The 24,053-nt window shown below is 41.3% G+C and overlaps 1 protein-coding gene across 1 annotated transcript; it reads right to left on the bottom strand.

Annotated features, from left to right (window-relative positions):
• Positions 1-19: 19 nt before the first annotated feature.
• On the bottom strand, positions 20-23,816 carry LOC147216248 (ankyrin repeat and IBR domain-containing protein 1-like). Its single transcript, XM_086177779.1, has 21 exons — positions 23,635-23,816; positions 18,917-19,213; positions 14,883-15,054; positions 14,590-14,721; positions 13,972-14,160; positions 13,101-13,218; positions 12,766-12,986; positions 11,851-11,939; positions 11,605-11,749; positions 10,979-11,139; positions 10,176-10,264; positions 9,809-9,939; positions 9,558-9,692; positions 9,399-9,485; positions 9,247-9,313; positions 8,943-9,088; positions 8,287-8,465; positions 6,175-6,226; positions 5,559-5,615; positions 5,300-5,423; positions 20-5,118 (listed from the first exon to the last, which is right to left on the bottom strand). Exons 2-21 carry the CDS (start codon positions 19,102-19,104, stop codon positions 3,656-3,658), a joined length of 3,945 nt encoding a protein of 1,314 aa, XP_086033905.1. The 5' UTR covers positions 19,105-19,213; positions 23,635-23,816; the 3' UTR covers positions 20-3,655.
• Between the last annotated feature and the right edge of the window lie 237 nt (positions 23,817-24,053).

The raw sequence follows: 24,053 nt of genomic DNA, 5'->3' as shown, positions 1-24,053 counted from the left end.
AACATCTCAGCGCAACACACTTTCAGTTTGTTTTATTGAGAGTAAACTTTGCACTGACACTTTCATTTACAGTTTTAGCCACACATCACACCTGTCTTACGGACGACTCGATTGGGAATGTATCAAGTGTAATCTGCGAGTGCAATTTCTTTTCTTGGATTCTGAAGTGGTGGTTGAGGGATTGTTAGAATAGAAACAGTGTGTGTGAAAAATATAAAATTGCACAGGAGCCCTCTGTGCCACAATAACTCAAATTAAAAAAGAAAATAAATCAAGAGAATAATAATAATAATAATAGTAATAATAATAATAATAATAATAATAATAGAGCACCAACCAGTGCTCTACCTTGCCTGTAAGCACTGAATTAGTGCATCACTTTAGTAGCACGTTTGTGCAAAACAAAGACCCCAGACTAAGCATTTCCAACACCAATCTCATTGCACCCTGCAACCTAGATAAACATATTTAGTCCTCTGCACCAAGCCATTTGTCAAAGAGCGCAGTCTGAAAATTTGCAGGCTACAACTTCTCACATCTCCGTATGAAATGTCATCACCATGCTTCACAGTTTAATGTTCAATATGGACAGAAAAACATCGCTTCAGGGGTCCGTCATCAATAAACTCTCTGGACCGAACTACTGGTATAACATGCTTCACTTGCTACTAATATGAAACATGTATTACTAAAACCATAAAATGATCAAATATAGGTGATGCATGTCTGATTGCATATCATTCTGTATAACCATTACATTTGAAAAGGGATAAACAATTTAAACAGAGCCCAAATTGTCAAACAGACAAATCCAAAGTTGTCTGGACATAATATAGTATTTTTAAAATCCATTAACCTCAAGAAACAGTATGAAACCACGCCTATGTGAAAATCCAAGGATCCAAAGCTGTAGATTCTGTCTCAACACAGTAGCGTTAGTGTTTTGTGTTTGTGCAAACATTGTGGTTGGGCAAACTCATCTGACGATGGAGGCTTGATGAAAACTCAGAATTCAAGGGTGCTACAATAACAGGGACTGATAATAACCATGGAAAGTCTGATACAAGTCTGACTGATATGTGTGCAGGTATTGGCCTTTCGGTATCAGCAAATGTTGGCCAGAATCCAAACATTACAGATCAATATTTCAAATGTAACAAAAATATCTGATCAGGATGTTGTTTCAATAGTCCCAACTGGAAATCAATCTTGTTTAGATGTTTATGCTGTCTAACGGCAACCATCAGATACAAAATACTAATTGACGGTCAACGTTGGTGTCGGTGTTGCCGGTGCTGTTATTTAGTTGTGGCAAATTAAAATCGAACTTCTTCAAACATCCAAATATTCACATCCATGCAACGGGATGACTTTGTCTTTTCGCTTTGATTTTCTTAAAGGCCAAGGATCAATTTTTGCACCACTCTGATTTTTAAATTGATTATTTGAAAAGAAATGTCATTTGGTGGAGCTGGTGGTTATTCTGTATCCTGCTGTCTCTTACATTTAAAATAACTGCGGTACGATATTAAAATATGGCTGAAATTGACAGAATTATCAATAACTAATATTTTTACTTGTTGTATGTTCCAATAATCAGTCAGATTTTAATGATAGCTCTTCTTGATCTTAAGGTGCTTTTAGATCTGGTAAAAAAGGGCCAAAGCATGGACATTACATCTGTGGAACAAAGAACGGACTAGGAATTCTAATGAGTATGAAGAACCTCAGTGTAAAGTCAGGGACAAAGCAGCGTGTTCTCCATTAATTCTATTTCATTAACTTTGATTATCAGGCTGATGAAGTATTGACTATAATTAATACCAACAAATGTGATGGAAACAAAAAGGCACGTACTTCTGACAACTCTGGTCTCCAAAAAGAGAAATGTCACCTTTGTAAGAAAGAATAAGAATGACTTAACTTACAGGTTTAAAAAAACAGCCTATATATCAATATCATCCTTTTCTATCAAGCTATAGTGAAATAGGTTTGATTGAAGAAAACTGATGGAATTATAAAACCCAAGAGAGTTTCCAGTTACAGTGTTTTGAAATTGATTTGGCTCAGTCTTCACAACAGCTGCTGCTCCGGACTGTAAATCAAACCCCTCAGAATATACTTGCCTCCTCTAAGTTCACATTTCGGTGGTAACAAAGCATACAGATCAATTAATCAGGCTTAAATAAATGAGTGCGGTCATGTACAATGACAATGACTGGTGGACTGATACTGATGGGGATATAAACAAGATGAGACCTCAGGCAATTTAGGATCCCAAAGTCAGATGCAAACATCATTGTGATGCTCTGAAAGCTGATCTCATTCATGTTTAATATTACTAGGACCTGAATTTATGACCCAAAATGTGGGATTTCAAGTATAATAGTCTGTTATTCTGTAGTCACAGATTTTCATTGAAATTCTCAACTTTTTGAAATTTAAGTAGAAAATCTACAAGAAAAAACCTGGCATATAAATAAGATTAAAAGTAGGAAATCTTTAAAAACCTAAACTAAAATTTTTCGAGAAAACCTATCCTCCGCATTAAAATACAATTATAATCTCAAAGAATAGCTGTTATTTTTGTCTTCCAAACTGAAATGAGTATTTGTTCTATACTCCAGCCTTCACATTTTTTTCCTATCTTGAATTCACAACTGGCCAAACAATGGGTCAAAGAAATGTAGACTAAAGCTCTTACATAAGTTTCTGTTGTGAAAATTGGGTCAAAGCAGTTGTGAAACACAGTAATAAGGATGGCACTTAGGAATGGAAGCTAATCTCTGAAAAAGGCAGAGCAGTATTTGAAGGGGGCAGGAGGGTGATGTGGTGAGCAGGAAAAATAGGCCCGAGTACCTTTTGAGCAAACATTTATAAAGGCGAGGATGACCTCTGACCTTCCTGTACAGGGGGACAAGACATTCCTCCCCTGTGACCACTGGAGTATTCATTAAATCATTACAACGGCCATAAAAATCCAACAAGCACTAGTGTGACGCTTACTGAGCAGACGGATACATCGGCTTTCTCTCCAGCTTCCCAAAAAGAAAGATCAGTAGTGTGTTGGCTCTCTAAAGCAGGCACAGTGTGCGTGAAGGTCCAAAAACAGAATCAGGCCCTCTGATTGTACAGTACGCTAAACAAGCTCCAGGGTTACAGTTGGGATATTTGGCTCCCGGAGCTGTTGAGCAGGTTCATGTGCTCACAAAGTGTGGAGCTGCTTGGATTCAAAGCACGGTCAGCACCAAAACGTCACCCTGGACAAACTGAACAGACAAGTACGGGTGGCTGGGAATAAATAAGGAAAAAAAACAAACATGTGCAGCACATTGTGACATGATATCAGTAGCTTTCCATTGATGCACTGTTTGAACGCCTTTGTTTCAGAGGAGTTTGTCTGTGTTCACAGCAGACAAATGCACTTAAAAATCAAAACTGCTAATGACATCTTTATGGGACAGTCAACAGGGCTTTAGGTCTGTCCTCCAGATTCTATAATACAGTAAACAATCAACCTCTCCATGACCTACAGCTTCAGCCCTGTCATCACCAGAACAGTTATTTCCCTGTCTATAATCTTACTTTCTTTCTAAAGTTTTATCTTTATTTCTGTACTTGGCTCAACTTTTCTCTCTACATTTTTTTTCTCCTTTCACACCAGGTGAACCTGCTCCTCCCAATCCTCGGGGGATCTGTCTTCCTCTAACTGGAGCCCTAAGTCTCTGTCTGTGGTTGGGGCAGTGTTTGAGGGACTGTTTCCGCGTTGAGGGTGGGAGCACGGGTGTGTGTGCGCTTCGTCCAGCGACAGATCAGCCACACACCGGACATCCACACCATCCTCGACAGCTGTTCTGTTGTCCAGCTCAAGAGTGTCGGGTCTGTTCGGGCCCACCGCACCCTCTGTCACTGGACAGGGACATGCAGACCACCTGTCCACATCTGGCTCGCCCTCCAGGGGCTGCCAGTGTGGGGCGGACGTCGGGTCCCTGGAGATCTGGCTCCCGGGCTCAGGTTGTGTGTCGGGGGAGGAGTCGGTTTCTGTGGTCGGCGGGGAGGGGATGATGGCCAGGCTGTGAGGGTTGTTCTGGGGATTTATGTTGTGGTTGAACCAGGCCATGATGTTGTCCAGCAGCTGGGCACTGGTTGTTGGGTCCAAGGGCTCTAGACTCTGAGGATCACTTGGGGTGAAAGGACCCCCCGGGGGGATCACTGGTGAGAGCAGCAGCTCCGGGTCAAGGTCTGGAGATGGGAGGCACAGCTGGGCAGGGGGCTGAGGGTCTGACTCAAGTGTTGCCGGGCGTTCTGGGGTATAAGAGCTACTGAGCTCTGGCCTGTAAGAGCTGTCTGCTTTTGTGCAGCTTTCAGATGTGGCTGCATGTTCCCGGGAATATGAATTAGGATGGGTGGGGTTCTGGTTGCGTTCAAGAGCGCAGGAGGCGGTGTGTTCAGCCTCAGCCAAATAAGTGCTTGTGCGACAGTAAGTCTGCTCTTTGCTGTCGTAGCGAGGATCTGTGATGGTGATGTGTTCAAGCACATACGGGCTACTCAGTGCGGTCAGGTCTGGTCTATGGCTGCAGTCGCTATAAGCGGGTTCCAGGCTGTAGGCAGCGGTCAGCACACCACGGGTGTATGCGTTGTGGGAGCAGAGCTGATCCTGTGTGTGTGTGTCCAAGTCATAAGGAGTGGTTATGTTCCCTAGTTTCAAAAGGCTGTCCCCCAGCTCCAGTAGCTCAGCACTGAGGGAGGGTGGTGGGGGTGGGAGGGGGAGAGGATTACACATGGATGGTTGGGAGTCTGTCCTGTTAGGTGGCAGTGGAGGATCTAAGAGAGAAGTAGAAAAGGAAGAGCCTCTGGCTCCTGGAGCCCCATCTGGGTTTAAAGAGTGCAACGCAATGTCCCCCGCGTCTCTTGTGGGACTCGTCCTTCTGTCCTGCAGTCTCTCCAATCCACGCTCCAGTTCCCCCCGGGCCTCCCGCCCTCTCTCCACGCCTCCCTCTAGGTCTCGCTCTCTGCGCGACTCCTGGAGTGACAGCTGGATGGCCAGCAAGATGTTGGGGTCGTCTTCTTCCAGGGAGCCCAGCCCTCTACCGCGGCCCTCACTCCTCTCTGGACCCTCTGGAACACAAAAAAAGAGGACATGATTCCAACTCTTTTTTCCCCTTTTTATGGCAGTTATCATTTCCTCTTAACTTGTTCATTTATTAAGATCAGGTACTCAGTTTTACATTCATGGTTCTTTTTGAACAAGACATCAAACATATTAAGTTTTTTGACACTACATCCACCACCAGCAGACCTGTGCTGTCACTCCTCCTGCTGGTCTCCGGTGTGTTGCTGCTGCTCCTCAGGCTGTGCAGACTGAGCATGTCTCCTCTGCGCCGTGGCCTGTGTCTGCGACGGTACTGGATATCAGCATAATCCTGCAAAAAATAAAAATTAAGGGTTTTGGAAGTCTACTTGGACATCAACAGCTGTGTGTCAAACTGGGGCACAAAACAAATTCAGCCATGGCTGGAGAAAATGCGAGAAGACCAAATCTGATTTCTGTAAGTTACCTGTGTTTGTCTCTCTCTTTGATCTCCAGCTCCCATGACCGAGTGACGACTCCCCATCTTCAACACATGAACAGAACACGTTGGCGGCCTGTTGTAATTTACTATTATGTCTCAGAGTGATAACATCATTTCAGACCGCCAATGTCAACCAGTATCTCAAAAACCCAATTTAACAAATTCTAGTAGCAACAAATACAGGCCATCAAATTTTTTTGCTGCTGAACCATGCAAATCCAAGCTCCAGTTAAAACAGTTTTGAAACCAGGAAATCTATTAAACCCACAGATATTTGTGTATTCCTTAATTTTTTTAGGTGAAGTCAGTTCAAGTAAACCATATCATTTGAACATGTTCCTTAAATAGCTTTAAAATCTCAAGTGGTTTGAATGAATAAGTAGGTTGGCACGATCCACAATGGCATGATATTTTTGCAGAGAAATATCAAAGTATTTATTTGCATCTAGAAGACAATACTACATGTCAACACACTTAACAGTTGTCAGCTACTGATTGGCGCTCTCATGATACCTTAAAACCACATTTGAGCAGCGCTTTTGTGCAGGTTTAGTGGCAGCAGAAACACTGTGACAAAAGAGTCATGCAGAATTCTTTTCACCTCGGGGGAGGCGAAGCCCAGATACTCCCAGTCCCAGGATCCTCCGGGGTAGCTGAAACATATAGACAACAGTAATTTCACATGCAGTTTCACACTGCTCATGAATGCTGTTTGCATTATGTACTACATGACGTCGAGACCATACTGCGTTTCATAGCAGCGTGTGATAGACAGGCATTCTATCAATGTCATATCTAGTATTGTTGTATAAATGCTTCAATTAAAACACTTTAAAGATAAAGAGAATGGCTTAGAGTCAGGCCATGGCCGTACGGATGAAACTGATGATTATCATAATGTGAGGATTTCCAAATCTGACAGAGTTTATATCACGGGACGTGCTATGCTATGCTATGATAAATACTGTGTCAGCCATGCTCCCAGTGTAATGACATCTGAAAGGCTTTTGAATGTGGTAATAATTTGAACCCAGAAGAAATCAGACATGTCATTGAGATGCAATGATTAGACTTGATCATTTCTGATCCCTAGCCAAAATAGTGAGAAAAGAACTGAAAGAAGTGGTCCCCTTGTGGACACTACCATGCATTATCAGCTTCTTACGATACATGGCTTCCCCAGTGCATCATCACAGCCTCCTTTTTCACAATCATAAGACCTATGATGTTCCTGTGTGACAATAAAATTCCACATGCAACTTACAGTGTAACTGTGTAGCTGAGCTACAGTGTAGCTCCCACTTTCAAATTGCAGCGAATAGTTCTCCACACAATAGACCTATGAAAATGCAGCTTGCCTGAACAAACCTGGACTCAACTGTGTGACATCAGCTTCCAATTTCACAGTCCCTTTGTCTTACTATACCTTCCTTTATAAGACATCATGGTTTCAACTTTGACCTCATGTCTCAGAATGCCTTCCATTATTAGACATCAAAGCTTCCCCTCACAGTCCCCTTGCCATACAATGTGACATCATTTATTTATGATTTACTTTATGACTTCCTTTTTCAAAGTGAAAGGAGCAGGGTCTGCCATTGCAACCCATTGCTGGAACTGCATCTTCTCCTGGCTTTCCTGTTAAAACATTGAAATGTATATTCTGACATCACAACTTACCCTTTCATGACTTGAATAGAGAGACTGCCCCCATACACAACCCTGTCAGCATACTGCCCTTCATCTCGTCCCTTTTCACAGCACACAATGGTGTCCAAAAACCAAGCCTCTCTTTTGCCCCCTCTTCTCCAGTATGCCTCCCACACAGAATCCCTCACCTAGTGATGACACTATTTGTGTCAGATATCTGGATGTCAGCACAAAATTATACATAAACATTTCAATATCACAATATAAGGAGGGATCTTGTGTCTGAGAAGACGTATATTGCCCGGCGCCACTTTTAAGTCACAGGGCATACGTTTATGCCAGCAGTGATGTCACTGGAGCAAATATCATGGGACATTTCATAAGAAAAAAACAAAAATTAACAGAGTAAACTTCAGGGATTTCACAATAAGACCTCTAGTTTCTGGAATAACGCTTTGGCAAGACAACAAGCAAAAGAAACAAACGGGAAAAAAAATCCTGTTTTCTTGAATTTATTCAAATTGTGTTCCTTTTAGTGAATCGATGGAAACTCAAAAATAAAGTGAATTTCGGTTTTCCTTTTTTATTCTCCAGAATCCTCACAGATATAGTGTGTGGTTATCTTTTTGATTGTTTCCCAAATTGATCACATGTAATGACTGGTATGATAGCCATCGCTGGGGCATTGTGGGGCAGAGTAGATCTGGCGAGGTAGATCGGTTTCTTCCAATTCACTATAACATCCAGGTATTCCATGCCTTCTGCAGGTTTTGAATTTTGCCTGCACATTGAAATTTGGTCATAAGTGCAAACCGGTGAGATACTAGGCAGCATTGGCAAATAAATAAAAAAAATAAATAATCAATAACATGCAACAGTGTCAGGAAAAAAAGAAACAAACCAGGTGACATCGCTTTAATGATTTGGGTTTGTGTCGAGTGACAGCATGCATTTTATTTTTCTTGTCTCCACCGTCACAGAGACCTCCCTTTTGTAACCACATGACTACACTATGTAAAGTATAGATTTTTCGGTGATGTGGTGTGTGTTTGTTTGTCCATACTTCCTGCGGGGAAGTTCAGGAGAATCATTGGGAGCCACTCCACGAGCCACTGACGCCAGGAACTCCTGCCTCTTCTGCTGCACCAGGCGAGCTGCGCTGATGATCTTGTGACACGGCGTTCTCAGGTAAGGCCTGTTGACTTTCTGGGCCAGATCCTCCACCACCATCTCCAGGTCTGTCTGGTGGAACATTGAGATCACATTCTCAATGTCAAGGGTTCTACAAGAGACTGTAAATTGACTTCTTTCCCAAAATTTTCAAATATGTCTGTGTGTGTAGGACTCTGTGTGTGTAGGAATTGGAACAGCAGAGAATAAAAAACAAACCATCAGCTACAACATGCTCTTTGACAGGTGACCTATGTTTGTGAGAGAACATGTGATTTCAAGAGCGTCGATACTTTTATTAAGCATGAATGACTTGTGTGATGCCATATACTTTACATGTTAAATTGCCAGGTCACATCATAGTTCTTAATTCATTTTGTTCAATGTATTCTCATATGACTTGTAAGTTCTGACTCCCATCATGTTTGGGCATGCTTAAACCACTATGTTAATGTACTGCTGCTAATAGGAAACACTGTTTAAGCTTGAGAGTTGTCAGACTTGTTACAGTAAACGATAAATCCACAGACTAAACGGGTTTTGGATTACCTGCATCAGCTCAAAAATTTCTTTCTGAGTGCTGCCTTGCTGTAGAAAGAAGCCGTATGGGTAAGAGCACTTCAGCACGCGTCGCGTCTTCAGCAGCTCAGACACACCATCCTCAATGAACCGTGTGTCTGGAGGAGTGCCTTCACCTGGTGTTCACAAACAGATACATAGAGCTGAAAAGCAATATGATACAAGAAAAAAACTGTTCTGGACCTTTACAATAAACACTGCTGAAAAACTAAAGAGCAAATACTCTCATGTAGCTCTGCTCAACACACACATATATATCAGTGAATACACTCACGGCTAATGAAGGCTCTGCTCAGCTGCTCCATCTTCTCCTTAGCAGTTTTTAGCAGTTTTTGCTCCAACTTCAAAAGAGAACAGGATAAATCATCATACATCTGATCACAATTAAATGTTGAGAACAAATCATTTGAAGAGTATGTGTGTTACCTTATAACTGTGTTCATGGTTCTTAAAGCGAGTGTAATAGTGCATGAAACGGTCCAACTCTTGAAAACTTTTGTGCTTCTTTTCTGCCTGTAATAAAAGTAAAACCCTGCATTAAAATCAACCTGTGCATGTGTAAAACAAATGCAGCAATTAATGTACCTCTACAGTCATCTCCTTTGACTGCTCCTCAAGCTGCTGGATGACCTCATAGCGAGTGCAGCGATAGTAGCCACCTGTGGAGGAGCTGTGTTTTCTCCACTCCTCAAGGCAGATCCAGCAGAAATCATATTTACACTGAATGGGTAAAAAAAAAAAAAAAACTTGAATAAATATTCATGGTGACCATCTGATTTCTTTTTTGGACATCTGTAAACCTGAAAATACACCGACGGCAAGATGAATGAACACACCTTGGCACACTGCATGTGGTTGCAGCCCTCATTCTTTTGGATTGGTGACTTGCAGTTGGCACATGGCTTGGAGTTGGTCAACAGCCACAGACAGTTTGCAGCGTCCTCATAGGCTTCGCTCACACCTGCCACTGTGTAAAGCACAAGACATCAAACATTGGACAGGCAGTCAACACACCATCATCCACCACACTCATGATTGACCTGAACACCTGCCACTACTTATTAAGCACGTATTAAGAGAGTTCTGTCAGCAGCTGAGTTTAGCAGTTCTGCTGTGTTGGCACCTTTGCGCACTGTCAGCTAAAATAGTCCCTGAAAAGCAGTGGAGAATCCTGGAAACACAAACAGCATAGGGAAGACTTACACTCCTCAGGCTTCATCTCGGTGACTTTCTGGAGCCAGTTCCTCCACATCTGACAGTCACATGGCTCATGGGCCTCGCCAAGGCATTCCCTGAAGAAAATAAGATTGGAGACAAAGAGTCAGAATGTTTCCACATTGTTTATATTTCACAGGCTACAAAAAAAGCACAAGAATTATTTACAGATTATATTTATTGGCTGACTTTGTAGACTTGCATTGCTAGACCAAATCTTCCAAGGTGAGTTCCTCTGTTAAATTCAGATTTCGCATGGGTATTAACAGTTGCAGAAATAATGTAACCTACTATTACTATGATGGAACCATAATATCCCTAAGGGTCTCCCAAGGTATTAATTATATCCTACTAAAGGCTGGACTTGAACTAATCAGAGTAAAGAAACACAAGCAACAACCAAGCACAGATGAACACGAATTGGCAAAAACAATCAAAATAAAGACTGCCAGGACATGAAATTCAGGCAAAAAAATATGAAAAAAAAAGACATAATTTGCATGAAATTTCATCAAACGGTCCTCTGAAAATGATTTTCCTCATTGCAAAATCCTTACATGTGCTATTGCTCATCTTTTTCTGTTCATACCATGCAAGTAATTCAGGCCACATCAGTGGTTGCTGAAGTAATTTAAGTACACAAAAATGTCTCCAGGAATTCCTGATGCTGTCTCAGGCATTTATGTTCCTTGGTAGCTCTTAACCTCGTATCAGAGAGAGGAACAAAGAAATCTGTATCATTAAAAGACTGTAACTTTTTTAATTCAGGCTTTTAAGATTGAACAGTTTACCAGCAAAATAGGTGACCCTTGCCACAGTCAACGGCTGGAGAAGGCAGCAGAGGGAAGCTGTGAGGGTCACTATCTCCAGGCCCTGGTCTGGTAAGCCGTACCGCCCGTTCACATCGCGCTGCAGGACACCAGCGGATGGCTGGATTGTTCTCCACAAAGGCCTAGAACAGAGGGAGGAAAGAAATGATCAGGGGGGAGATGATGGGTGATAAAAATAAATCTTAAAAGAAAGTGCAGAAGTGAATGCTTGATTGTGACAAAATATATATTTATCGAAAAGGACTTTCAACTATTTTCAAGAGATAATTTTAAGGGATGTTTCCAGAGTATTTTTAGTAACATTCAGGCTGCTTTGGCTGATACTAATGTTGGTTCACCTACTACAAAAGTCATCTCTTATTTGAAAGGATTTTCTACAAAAAAAATCAATTGTAAATAAATGAATAATCTCTCGCATTTTTGAGGGCCTTTCTTTTTAAATTTTCATGGTTATTTCAAATCAATTTTCTGGTTCATTTGTTAATTTTCACATTATTGCTAACAAAATGCCTTCTTTTTGGGTACTGTGAACTGTATAAAGACATTAATTAAATGAATATTAATATGAATTTGAGTTTTTTCTCTACCTTGATATCAAATTGAAGGTACCGTTGGTCCATCTCTCTGGAAACCACGCTCTCGATCACATGGACAGGCACCAGTTGGTAACACTCGTATGCTGGGCAGAAGATATTGTGAGCATCACCGTCCTGAATCTTTACATTGAGGAACCTGGAAAAAAATACAAAATATATAAACACAAGAAAACTGTAAAAAGCCACATGTCACCACATTCAAATGTGCAAAACGGTTCTTCAAACAATGATATGTACCCCTCCCAGCAGGCTCTGCAGAACTCATGGCCACAAGACATGTCCACCGGGTCCTCAAAGACTGAGATGGTGCACAGACAGATTCCACACTGTTGAAAGACAGAGGAAGCATCCCATGTTATTAATAAGTTGCCCGAAAAAATTCTAACCTCATACCTAGCAAACTGATAATATAGTTTTCATTTATATATGCACGAGTATGATGTTGAAAACATAACTCCTGAAATCCCAATCCCTGTTTTTTCATCCTGTGAGGTTCAATATTGACTTGGAAATTTGCAGAGCATTCTTCTCTAAATGTTCAGGGCGTTAACAGTTTGAGGTCTGAACATGAGAGAAGGAGTTTTTTAATTTAAGAGAGGATTTTGAGGCAAAGACGTGATAACAACAGGACCTGATTAAACCTGCATTGGGAGCAACTGCAGACCCATAGTCATGGTGAATATGTGGAGCAAAAGTATATGTATAAGTTGATTATGGGTTCCTGTTCAAAGAATCAATAGTTAGATTATTTGCTTTTTGCTTTTGAATACATATTTACCATCAATGTTATCAATTGCTCCTTTTCATGCTAACTCATGATAATGTGCTTTTTTTTTTTTTTTGCATTTTACAAATACTTCCTTGGGGTTGACAAATAGTCCCAGCTTCCATTCATTAATTTTAAAATGTTGATATATGGAAAGATGTAAATTTAGAAAGCACAAAATAAAAATCAATTTTGAAACTGTACTGTAACTTCAACATTCTATCTGAAGAGCTGTATTTCTTATTGTCTTTAGCACTGTTTCCATGGCCACAAAGTATAGACAAAAATTATTTAACTCCTCTCACATAACAAAAAAGAAATTCTGGTATAACCATGTGAATGGCAACTGTTAACCAATAGTTTTTTTTAATCACTGATTGTCTTACCGTTGCTAAGGCCTCCTCCCCAGGAGTGAAGCAGCTGTCTGTGGGGGAGGTGAAAGTCAGTGTGAGGGGTGAGCGAGGAGTCCTGGGTGTTCGGGGTGAGGGGAGGGTGTCCCATGCGTTATAGCCACTGGGTGGTGGGGTGGGCATGGTAACGCCCGACCGCTGGCAGCAGGCTTCAGCGTCTGACATCCAGGCCTCCAGGAGTTTCTCTCTGTCCCAGTCTGAGACGAAGGACATTACACACACAAGTTTAGAGACAGGCGTATTGTTCCCTGAAAATTGTAAACACAAGCAGAGTTCTGGGAAAGACAAGGATCTGCTTGACAAACACACACCATGTGCCCGGAGCAGCGCTTCTGCAGTGAAGAGGGGGGCTTGCAGCATGTCTGCTGTCTCCACAATCAGCATGTCCTTCAGCCTGCGTAGGTCCTGAAGCTTCAGCCCCTCATAAGGCTGAAACAAATTGGGGTCAAAAGGGAATGCATACAGGTGGAAGTCATATTTTAATAAGTCAATATAGAAAGAAGAGACTTGATCACAATGAGTTTGAGGGGCAGGAGAACATACATAGTTAGCCTTGCATTCAGCCAAACAATGGAAGATCATATGGGAAAATCAGATGGAATGTGCCGGTTCCTCTGTTACTTTAGAGCGATGTGAAATGCCAAGAAAAGATGTACATGTGTGCACTTCCAGTGGCACTCGGAAAGAGGGTAAGTAAAAAAGAAAGTTGCATTCTTACAATTGTAAGCCAATTTGATTAACAATGTAATTCCAAGTCAGAAGAAACACCATAAAAATTGATGTCAATGACTTAATGAGTAACTGAACGGCAAAGAAATGATTGGAATTGCATTTGATAGGTTTTGGCCACGAAGTTAAAACATACTGACTTTTGTCTGACTGTGACATTGCTTTGTAGATTAAATCAATCAATAATTATAAAAAGATTACTATCCATATCCAGATACTTTGCACTGTCTGGAATTGGTGTTTATTTTGTCATTTTTTTTTTATAAAAAAACCCATGAATAGATTAGCAGTTAGATCTTGAAGCCCTTTACATACAAAACATCAAGAAATGACCTTAATAATGATCAAGGGCCTAAAAATAATTCAGACGTGAGAGCCCTTCACAACACGATACCTGTAATATTCATTATGAAATCCTACATGCGGGAGCCCCAAGAAGTCTATGGACCTCACCTCCTTGTATTGCAGCAAGTTGGCTTCACCATGCGCGTCTGTGTTTGACTGCTGTGCCGAGGAGGAGAAAACCATCTGTGACTCCAGGCTAAGGGCCAGCTCAGTGTGGTGATGCCGCTCTGCATGGTCACATGGCGTCAGCTTGTCCTCGTCCTCGACAAAAAGATCTGCCTCGCTCTGGATTAGCAGCTAGAGACAGGGAGATAGGGAGAGAAGTACAAAAGGAATTGAAGACAAAAGGGAAAAAGGAACAGGAAAATGGCGCAGCAAGGTAAATTTGAGAAACAGAACGGAGAAAAGCAAACAGTAACAGGGAAAACAAGATGAGTAAGTTCAGTTAAATGGACAAAGTTTTTACCCATGAATTAAAGTTTGAAAATGTATGAGTTGAATGCAGTAAAGAACTGAAGAATTTAAAGATGATAATCTTTCCATAATGACAAAGAGAGACGGGTTCTAAAATCTTTGTGAGTTTTTTTGTTCGATCAGTTCTAGAACTGGCTGCTCCTCTAAAGTCAAATGTTGTGGAATTTTCGAAAACAAAGAAAAAAGTCTTTCTTGTCTTCACTGTTTGTAAAAATCTGTTGTCAATATAATAAGTTTGAAAATGTGTCCCACCTCCACACAGCTCTTCATGCCTGCAGCAGCAGCATAATGGAGACAGGTGCTGTGGTGGTTGTCAGTAGCATTGACATTAGCCTTCTCATACTGGCTTCCCTCAAGCCTGGCCCCTGTCCAGCTCAGAATCATCTGGCCGTGGGGGGGAAAAAACAACAAAAAAAACGACACACATACACGCACGCACACGCGCACACACACAAACACACATACACACAGTCACATGATATAAAAACTCCCTTCCAACAGCACAAACATCATGCACACTAAACTGCCCTCCCCCCACTTGTTACCTGCAGGCAGTCAGCACGCCGCTGCTCATCCCTCTGGGGTCGTGCCAGTCGTGGTGACAGCGCCCCCTCCGGCAGTAAAAGGATCTGCGGGCCTTGGCACAGCACATGGAGGCACGTCTCGTTGTGCACATTACGTTTGTTAGGGTTCCCCTCTTTATTACACAAGAAGGACCTAAAAACCACAGGCAGTGGAGGAAGGAGTGAATATAATGGGGGGGGGGTTGAGGAATTAAATGAAAAGGAAGTAAGTTCCATGACAACAACAGGAACAAGGGATGGTCGAGAAAGGGAGGCTTATTCAGAAGAATAAGAAAGATAGAGAGGATAGATGGCAAAATATTGACAATTGACTATTTCTGTCCAACATCTCTTCGATAATGGACATGCGGGCTGGCTGGTGCCTGCACAGCACGCACGCACGCACGCACGCACGCACGCACGCACGCACGCACGCACGCACACACACACGCACACACACACACACACACACACACACACACACACACACACACACACACACACACACACACACACACACACACACACACACACACACACACACACACACACACACACGCCTACATAGGGTGATGGATGAGCCAGCTGCGGGGAAACCAGGCTGTGGCTGTAGTAATGTTTGGTAAACAGTTTTCTCTGCTTTTTCTCCATTTACTGATTAGCTTTCCTTCCGCTTTGTTATCTTAGCTCCACCTATTCTGAACCTCCTCTTCCCTTCTCCTTTCTGTGATCCTGAACTACACAATTTATAATGCCCATGTGCCTTTTTGTATTCTGTCTAATTCCTTTCTTAAATATGAAAAAAATACTACCGGTAATCGAGGCCTTTTTTTGTGACCACTATTACAAATTAGGCTTTTTTTCATAGACAAATGTTCTAAAACTTATTTGCAATTGGCAATTTGAACAGAACAGAGGCCACAATTGAATGAGAGATTGAATATTTTCTTATTGTATAACCCAACAGCTAATTCTTCCATTTTTCACCTTCTTATCCTGTCAGCCACTCCCCCCCCCAAAAAAAATGACAAAGCAGCACCCACACAGCAATAATCACTTATTATTCCCTTCTTAACTACAGTCCAATACCCCCACTTGTACAAACACACAAAGGCCAAGGTTCAAGATAAACTGCCTTAATATCCGCCTTCAAGAAACACACTTTCAACTGTACAATAAATTGATGTGGGCGAACATTCTGAATTGCGATGTTGGGGTTTCTACTGTTTGCTTGAAATAATTTCTCAAGACCTTTTTCAGCAACACTCCCAGCTGCTAGTACATTGAGATGTTCTTGTCCTTTGCCATTTTTACAGTAATTTTATTGTGCTCTTACCATTAACTACCTTTAAGAAAAAGTCTCATTTTACACAATACATTGGTTTAAACAATTTTAAAGGCGATCCCCATGGGCATTCGGTTCTTCTGTCATTTTTCATGTGGTTCCATGACTGGAAAACAATTTTCAGGTTTTTCAAGATGCTTCTGACCCCTGTGTGACTAAAAAGGAAAACCAGTCACTCAGGATAAAAACAGGATTGGAGGTGCAAAACATAAAACATTAATCACTTTACTGAAAAAAAAATCAGAAAAAGGGGATATCAGTTATCAGTTAATCAGATGGACTGTTTACCCTTTCTGACCAACACCCATTGTTCCAGTAATTATGTCCGACTGATTATTTTACACGTCATAGTAGCAGAAGCTTCTTGAACCCCCCTAAAGGGGAGAAGCAGAAGGGGACACAGCGCAGGTTAAAAATAATCTTAAAAACAGACAGTGCTTCAATCAGCCCACGCCTGTCCTCCAATAGTCTTTATTTTGGCTGAGGATTGTTAGTCGTCTATCTGCTTGCCTCTGTGGGATTGAGTTGCTGGAACAAAGCTGCATTTCCTCTGATACTTATCAGGAGCAGAGCGCTACATTCAGCACGCCTCTCTGGCCCATTATAGGTCAGTAGGAAGGGACACAAATAGCACTGATTCACTGTGTAATATTAACAGACTGGGAAACGTTAAGCATTTGTGGAGTCACATTTCCCCCTAAAAACACACAGACACTTGCGCACACATGCAGATGCATAGATAATTGGCTGGCCTTTTCAAACAGCTTCCTCTGACCCCCCTCTCCCCCCACCCAACCCCCTGTAATCATGGAAAGAAAGGGCAAGAGTGAGGAAGAGTGCAGGGGGAGGAGGGGTGTGAGCAGCTATTGAGTCACTGAATCAGCTGTCTTGGTTACAGCCAACAGCCTGATTATTTCTGTAGGGGGTAAAAAGACACACTGTTGTCTTCCTCTCTGCGTTATTTCCAATCGTTTCTTTCAGGTTGAGCTGGACTGATTGACTGTAGCTGCCATCGCTCTAAAGCCATTACCTAAGAGTTTGCTGCACTTGAGAGGACAAGTATGTCTATACAGGGGGATAGCACAAAATAAGAGACACTTTAAAAAACAATAATCAAAGTTGTCAACAGTCATAAGGCAAGACTGCAAAAGTTCCATTTTGCTATCTGGGTAGGCTGGGGAACCGCAGCAAGCAAGAGAAAGCAATCATTTCAGTCAGCTGTTTGAGACCATCAAAAAAAAATTATTTTCTACAAAAACGGTAAAATGCAGAATAATTTATCACCAAACACGCAACCAAAGACTTCAGTCACAGTGGGAGGGCAAGCAACAATCTGCAGCTTTCAGCTTGAAGGGCATCATCACACTTATTCCTCCACACAACACTTCCTCATAACAACCATCGACTCTTCATACGGAAAGGAAGATCATATCATTTTACCGTGAATAATCTGATTTTAATATAAAAATAATTAAAAAATTACAAATGAAATTCCTGACAGGAATGTCAGTTATCTCTTCATCTATAGTGAAAAGGAATTTTGTCTTGCCACTAATGGTGGGAATAGAGAAACTGAGCTCAAATGAGCTATACTACCTTTATATTTCTGTACTGGACTTATTTGGGTGTATCACACAGTACCATGAAAGGCCTGAATTATTTTAAACATACTAGATTCCTGGATTCTGTGAAATGCTCATCCTACTTGAAGATACATTTATAATTTTCTCAAGATAACATTATGAACCTGTTTGGGGGGTCTCCATTACAGGTGTCAGGTTACACAGAAACTGATGTGTGTATATTACAATATTTTGATGTCATTCTGTCTTGTACATTGCCTACCACAGTAGCCACACCCATGCGCTTTTCTGACAATATCCAACTGGATTGGCTTCACAGTGCGTTGCTTTATATAAGCAAATTTGTTTTTTTTAGACTTGTATGTAAGGAAGTCTTGAGCCATAATTCATTCTTTTCTTTTAAATGCCAGAAAAATCCACTTTAAGGATGTTTGAAAAACATAAATAACTGTTTAACCATGCATGTTGTTGAGCACCATCAGCTGTTTGCTTCAACTGTGGTGTGTTGAGGAGTTCCCTCCTCTAACTGTATGAAGAGCCGATATAAAAGTAGCTGCCATTAAACAAAAAAAAATATTTGCTCCAATCAGCCCTTAATCCCTCCAATTAAAATAGACTTTAATTGCCCCCTTTAATGCTTTTTCACGAGACTCATTGCTACTCATTTTTGTCAAAGGAGCTGCTTGTGTCTTCAGTTTGCAGTTTTGCTAAGTAAATATCCCTCAACGTTGACATTTGTTTTGAGAGTCTGTGTTCCATTGCTCTGTGCTAATGGCTCTTTCCCATGCCTTGCATGTGTCAACACAGTTTTTGAGACGTGTTTACTGTGTCTTGACTATGTGTTTGACGAGTTTCTGTGGAGTTCAGCACATCTAGCAGCTCCACACAAAAGGGTAGCTCTTAGATATGTATTCAGGCTGACATGTTGCTAATTGTTATTCAATTTACTATAATTCGTGCATAACTGCCTCTGCATTTCCATTGGAAAACAGTTCAACATTACAAGCAACAGTTTCAAAAGGACGTCTACCTCTTAGCTGATATGGAATTAAATGAGAAATGGAATTAAATGAGAAAATATGTCTTACCTGAGTAGACGGGTCATGGCGTGGCGGCAAACGTAATGCAACGGTGTATTGTGCTGGTACTGCTCTCCGTATGATGCATTTGGATCCAAACCTTCCCTGAACTGAGGGTTCCCCTCATAGAGCTGCCAGGCAAGGGCCTCATCTCCACCCACCAGGGCCTTCCGGAATTTGGTCGCTGTGTTGCCCATGGCTTCAAGCTTCCGACGGGATCAGTGGCAAAGTCCTTCCTTCGCCGCCCTCCACCTCCTTTCACCACAACTTACACCTCAGATCAACATTGTTGTGTGTTTCTTTACCCTGGGATTTGGAGCCAGAGGGAGAGAGATTGATTAGAGAGGATGATGAGAGGAGTAATGCAGAAAAGGAGAATCAGAACAGGACAGAGGCCTGGAAGTCAAGAATAGGGAGAGTGATGAAAAGGAAGAGACAGAGCAGCTCAATCAATCAGTTCATCCATCGATCTGCTGATTTTCTGCAGCTAGGATGTTATCTTGCCAGAAAGAGGAGAGAACAGCGGGATGGGGAAAACATGAAAGACAGAGATAATTACAGTGAGGGCAAGCGAGGCGAGAAGGTTAATGATATCCAACTTATTGATTTTCAGTCAGTTGATGAAAGGCATGCTCGATATTACCACAGCCGCCCAGTGTAAGTCGAGTGTGGTTGCATTTGAGAAGTATTAGCATAAATAGGGCTGTTTACATTCTGCTACCGAAGATATGAAAGCGAGAGTGTGTTTAACCATGCAGCACTAATAGGCTGAACCCAAACCCCCTTTACTTTGCTACACATGCTCTTAACTTTGGATTTCTAAAAAAATAAAAGTATATGTACACATACACACACTTATAAATATATAAATATATAGCACATAATGTATTTATGGGACAGAGGAACTTCTCCCAGACGGGGCTGGGAATAAGCTTGTTTAATTGGTTGATTCTTCACATTTTAAAATGGCAACTGGATCATGATCTACATCATCTCAGACTTTACTAAATACACATGTGAAAAACTCCTGTCTTGAAGAATTTTCAAAGTTTAGGAAAAAACAATAGAAATTCTCAAAACTTCAACCATGAAGGATCTCTTCAACCAAGTCAAAACATGTTTGCTGCTCAGTAAAGCATCTTCTTTTGAGACAATGACAAGCAAATTTCTATCACTTATGTAACAACAAGGACACCGAGAGCCAAGAGTTCCCCTGAGCCAATAGTTCCCTCCTCTGTCTTGCAATAAATCTAGAAAAGTCTGTCTATCTGTCCGGGCGGCCAGCCATACAGTACAGGAGCTATGATGTCACTGTAGAATAGCTTCTTCAGCTGTGATGGTAATGACAAAGAAAATCAAGAACTGTGTGTGTATGTGCTTGTCCAGATGAGATAAAAAGTGGGACTGTGATGCCACACACGCAAAGCAAGTTTAGCATGAAGCTAAAACCCCTCAGAAACAAATAGGGATTATTTGCAAATTTGTGATGTCACATATGGAGAAGCCCTGCCAGTCTTATAAAGGGAAACCTGTGATGTCACAGAAGGGATGGACACTCCTTATGTAGAAAGGAGGTGATTGTGACATAACACAGGATATGGGGGAAAGTTTTTTTTTTATGGAGGGCAAGTACAGTTTCCTTATAACATTGCAAACTGTGATGACACTGTTGGAAATGCAGCAATGGAAGGAGAAGTCAATTCACCCTTCGGAGCGCTTGGCAGAAGGGGGTATATTCATGAATACATTTATCCTGCATGACCAAAAATAACTTTTAAAACACTTAGCAAAGTATATAATTTGATGATCACATAAAAAGATTTGGTTTCACTTAGTTATGACAAAATACTAATAGATGTTAGCACTGTATGAACCTAAATATTTCCATAAAACCAAAAAAAATGTCTTCTGAGTAATGTGAATATAAAAATGCTCACTCTTGACATTCAAAGTAAAATTATGATCTGTTTTCTTGTTGTCCATGTTACACCAGGTTTTGTGAAAAAGTAGTCTTTGAGGTTTTGTCAAGCAGTACGGCAGGTAAAAGGGCAAAAAAACAAGAAGGAAAACATAACCACTTAGAAGAAATAAAAGGGGATCAGAAATGGGGAACAAATGAAACCCATTTCTTGTCATATTGAGCACAATATCAGACTTTATCAATGTGTTCTGATTCATTTCCTCTCTTATCTTCTTCCCAACCCCTCCGTCTCTCTGACAAACACACAAGTTGTCCTGTCTTCAACACACACATGGTTACATCCTGAAATGAGTGGAGCCTGTGTGTGCGTGAGTACATGTGTATGTGTGTACTGGGCAGTTGAGGGGTATCATTACAGTCTTCATTCTATGGCCATCTGTCTAGCCCTCACAAAGAGCCTCTTTTAGCCGGGCTACAGTTGGCCGCTGGCTGGCCAAGGTCTGGAACATTTGAATAACGTGGCTGGCTGCCTCCCCTGTCCTGCCCCCGTATTTCGATGCAGTGACAGACAGGAAAAACACACACTGACAGAATGGAGACATATGGGCCACACAAAAGCTGCTACCACTCAGAGATATTAATAAGAATTTTTCAAGCTCGCTGGTAAACCAGACTTCTTGTTAATTTCTTTTTGAGGGGGGCTAATAGTTAATAGGTCAGTTGTCTGCTTAGCTCTGTTTTGTGCACACTTTCAGTTACTTCCAGTTCACTTCACTCCTCTGTGTATCTCGGCCAGTCTCTCTGTCTCTCATACTAAATAAGGACAGGAAGTTTGGACATGAAAGAACTTTGGAATTCCAGAGATAGTGAGTCTTGCAGTTTGCATTTGGCAATGATGTTGCAATTGCCTACTATAATTTATGCTCTTTGAGCTGATATGCCATTTGATGATCAAGTGGACAATGAGGAACTAGTGTGTTGCTTAATCTAGTGACCTTGATTGACACCAAACACGCTAATATTTAGTTACTTTTTTACAAGTTTGCGCAGAACAGGCCTGACCACATATGTTATTACACTTATGACTGCATGACCATGGAGATGTAGTGACTCCTAAGTCAGGTCAATTTAAAAATTCTGGGACATGTCTGGCACACATGAAAATTCGAACAAAATCTGAATTTCGACTTCAACATCAGCACTGTTCTTTTTTCCCTCTAAATTTTGGCACCTTTTGTTTTTTAAATAAAAAATCTTTCTTTTTTCCCACATGTAGTCCACATGAACGGTTATACAAAACAATATGCTCATATCTTAATATAAATATGTGATCCATGGTTTCAGAAAGCTGTAAATGCTGTAGTGGAACTAACACCAACATCAGACACACACAGTTATGTGATTAAAGTAAACAGATGTAGAACTTGAAAGTGAAAGCAATACAACTATATGGATATCAACAGATATAAAACCTATGTACCATATAACTTATCCTCCTCTATACAGAGGAAATCTAAAGTCAGATTATTTATTTCACACTACACCACTGTTCCTGATATTTTGTGTGACTCCTTGTCCAAATTATGGATATATTTTCCACAATATGACCTGAGCTTATATTGGCTCATTGAGCATCTTGAAAAAAATAATACAAAAATTGTTTGCCGTTGCTCTTGATTTTCCCAGGCAAACACACCTCAAGTTTTCTGGTTCCAATTTCTTCAGTATAACAATTATCATATTCTCACTATTCTCACATTCAACTTTTGAATTTTACAAACAAATTGGTCACCAAAAGATTATGGATGCTAAACAAGAATCCCCAAGTCCAGGACTGGTTAACATGTCGAGACAGATGAACACAAAGACAGGACTTTGGTGTGTTTTGATAAATGGATTTTAAACACCCCCAGTCGTTTTACACTCATACGATTCATTACTTCATCGACCAAACTTGTCAAATCATTGTAATTAATAATCATTAGTTGGAGGCCCAGTATGAGTATGTTTCACATAGTACAGCTGAAACACCTCATTTGTGATAATCTGTAATAAAAAAAACTGCACTGATGTTCTGCACTTAAAGTGTCCTCTTTAAATGTGTGGTGTCACATTTATATATATATATATATATATATATATATATATATATATATATATATAGATAGATATTATATCCATATAAAGCCAAAGCAAAGTATTGTCAGGTCATCAGGTGTTTAAAAAAACTCTCAGTTGACAAAAGTCTGACAAAAGTCAACTTCACCATTCTTTTGCTAGGACAGTTGTTTTCAATACACCTGTAAATAAAAATTAAAGTCATGGATGTTATGGGCGAACAGGACCAGCACAACGAGGTTCATTCCCACTCCAGTAAGATTGGAAATTAAGCAGATACTGGCATGGTTCATCATGTATCTGTTGAATATCCAGGTAGGACCCGGTGTCAGTGTGAAATGGAGCGCAAAATAAACAACAGTTGGCCCCTCTTTGCGTGTTTCTGTCCGTCCATGCGGCCCCGCGGTTAAAGCTCCTTTGTTCAACACATCAACAATCTGTGGGGATTCCTAGCCTAACCGGGGACCCTACTAGTGCCGTTTGTCCGAAACGACTCCGATAAAAACGCCTTCCTCTGGGAGTCGACACTTCCCCGCGGCGAAACCTACAACACCTCAAGAAAACCCCCTCTGCCTTCCTGCCGCTACCAAGGCTAACAAGCTGTCTTCTCTATTTTGGTTCGCGTTAGCGCGCTAGCCTCAACTGCCTTCCGTAAGGCAGGACACCGAACCTCTGACGTTTTACTTACACTGCCGTTTCACTTGATCGCCGTGCGTACATTCGGACACTTGCGTGAATCGAGGGTCATTATCGTATCGTTGTCATTCGCCTCCCCGGCCGTTTCTCCGTTGAACCATCCTTTCCGCCAGCGGGACCCGGTGCCGACGATGGTGATGCTGCTGACAGCGGAGGGGCGAGACTGACTGGAGCTCGGTGTGTTGTTGTGGCTGCCAAAGAGAAGAGCGCACCGCGCATGCTCGACGCACACAGCCACTCTCACGTGATTGGTCGGCTCCCGCTTTTCGGAAACCTGCATAAGCTACTGTAATAGCACTGTTAAAACATATATAGACAGGAGTTGAAAATGAATGTATTCTAATAGATATTCGTAAAATTAAGAATTAAAAAAACCCCATTGTTTTAATATTTTTCCGGGCATTGTGGCTT

This window comes from Fistularia commersonii, chromosome 30 (assembly GCF_037954325.1).
Source record: "Fistularia commersonii isolate RoL2024-O1a breed Wild chromosome 30, RoL_Fcom_v1.0, whole genome shotgun sequence".
NCBI lineage: Eukaryota > Metazoa > Chordata > Actinopteri > Syngnathiformes > Fistulariidae > Fistularia > Fistularia commersonii.
Note: the sequence above shows the minus strand (reverse complement) of the source record. Positions and strands in the feature narration are given on the sequence as shown.

Coding starts and splice junctions, on each gene's coding strand:
- LOC147216248 (XM_086177779.1), bottom strand. CDS start 19,104: ATGGGCAACACAGCGACCAAATTCCGGAAGGCCCTGGTGGGTGGAGAT. Junction 10,265..10,978: donor AAGGGTCACCTATTTTGCTG/GTAAACTGTTCA, acceptor TATTTTCTTCAG/GGAATGCCTTGGCGAGGCCC. Junction 9,693..9,808: donor ACCACATGCAGTGTGCCAAG/GTGTGTTCATTC, acceptor TTACCCATTCAG/TGTAAATATGATTTCTGCTG.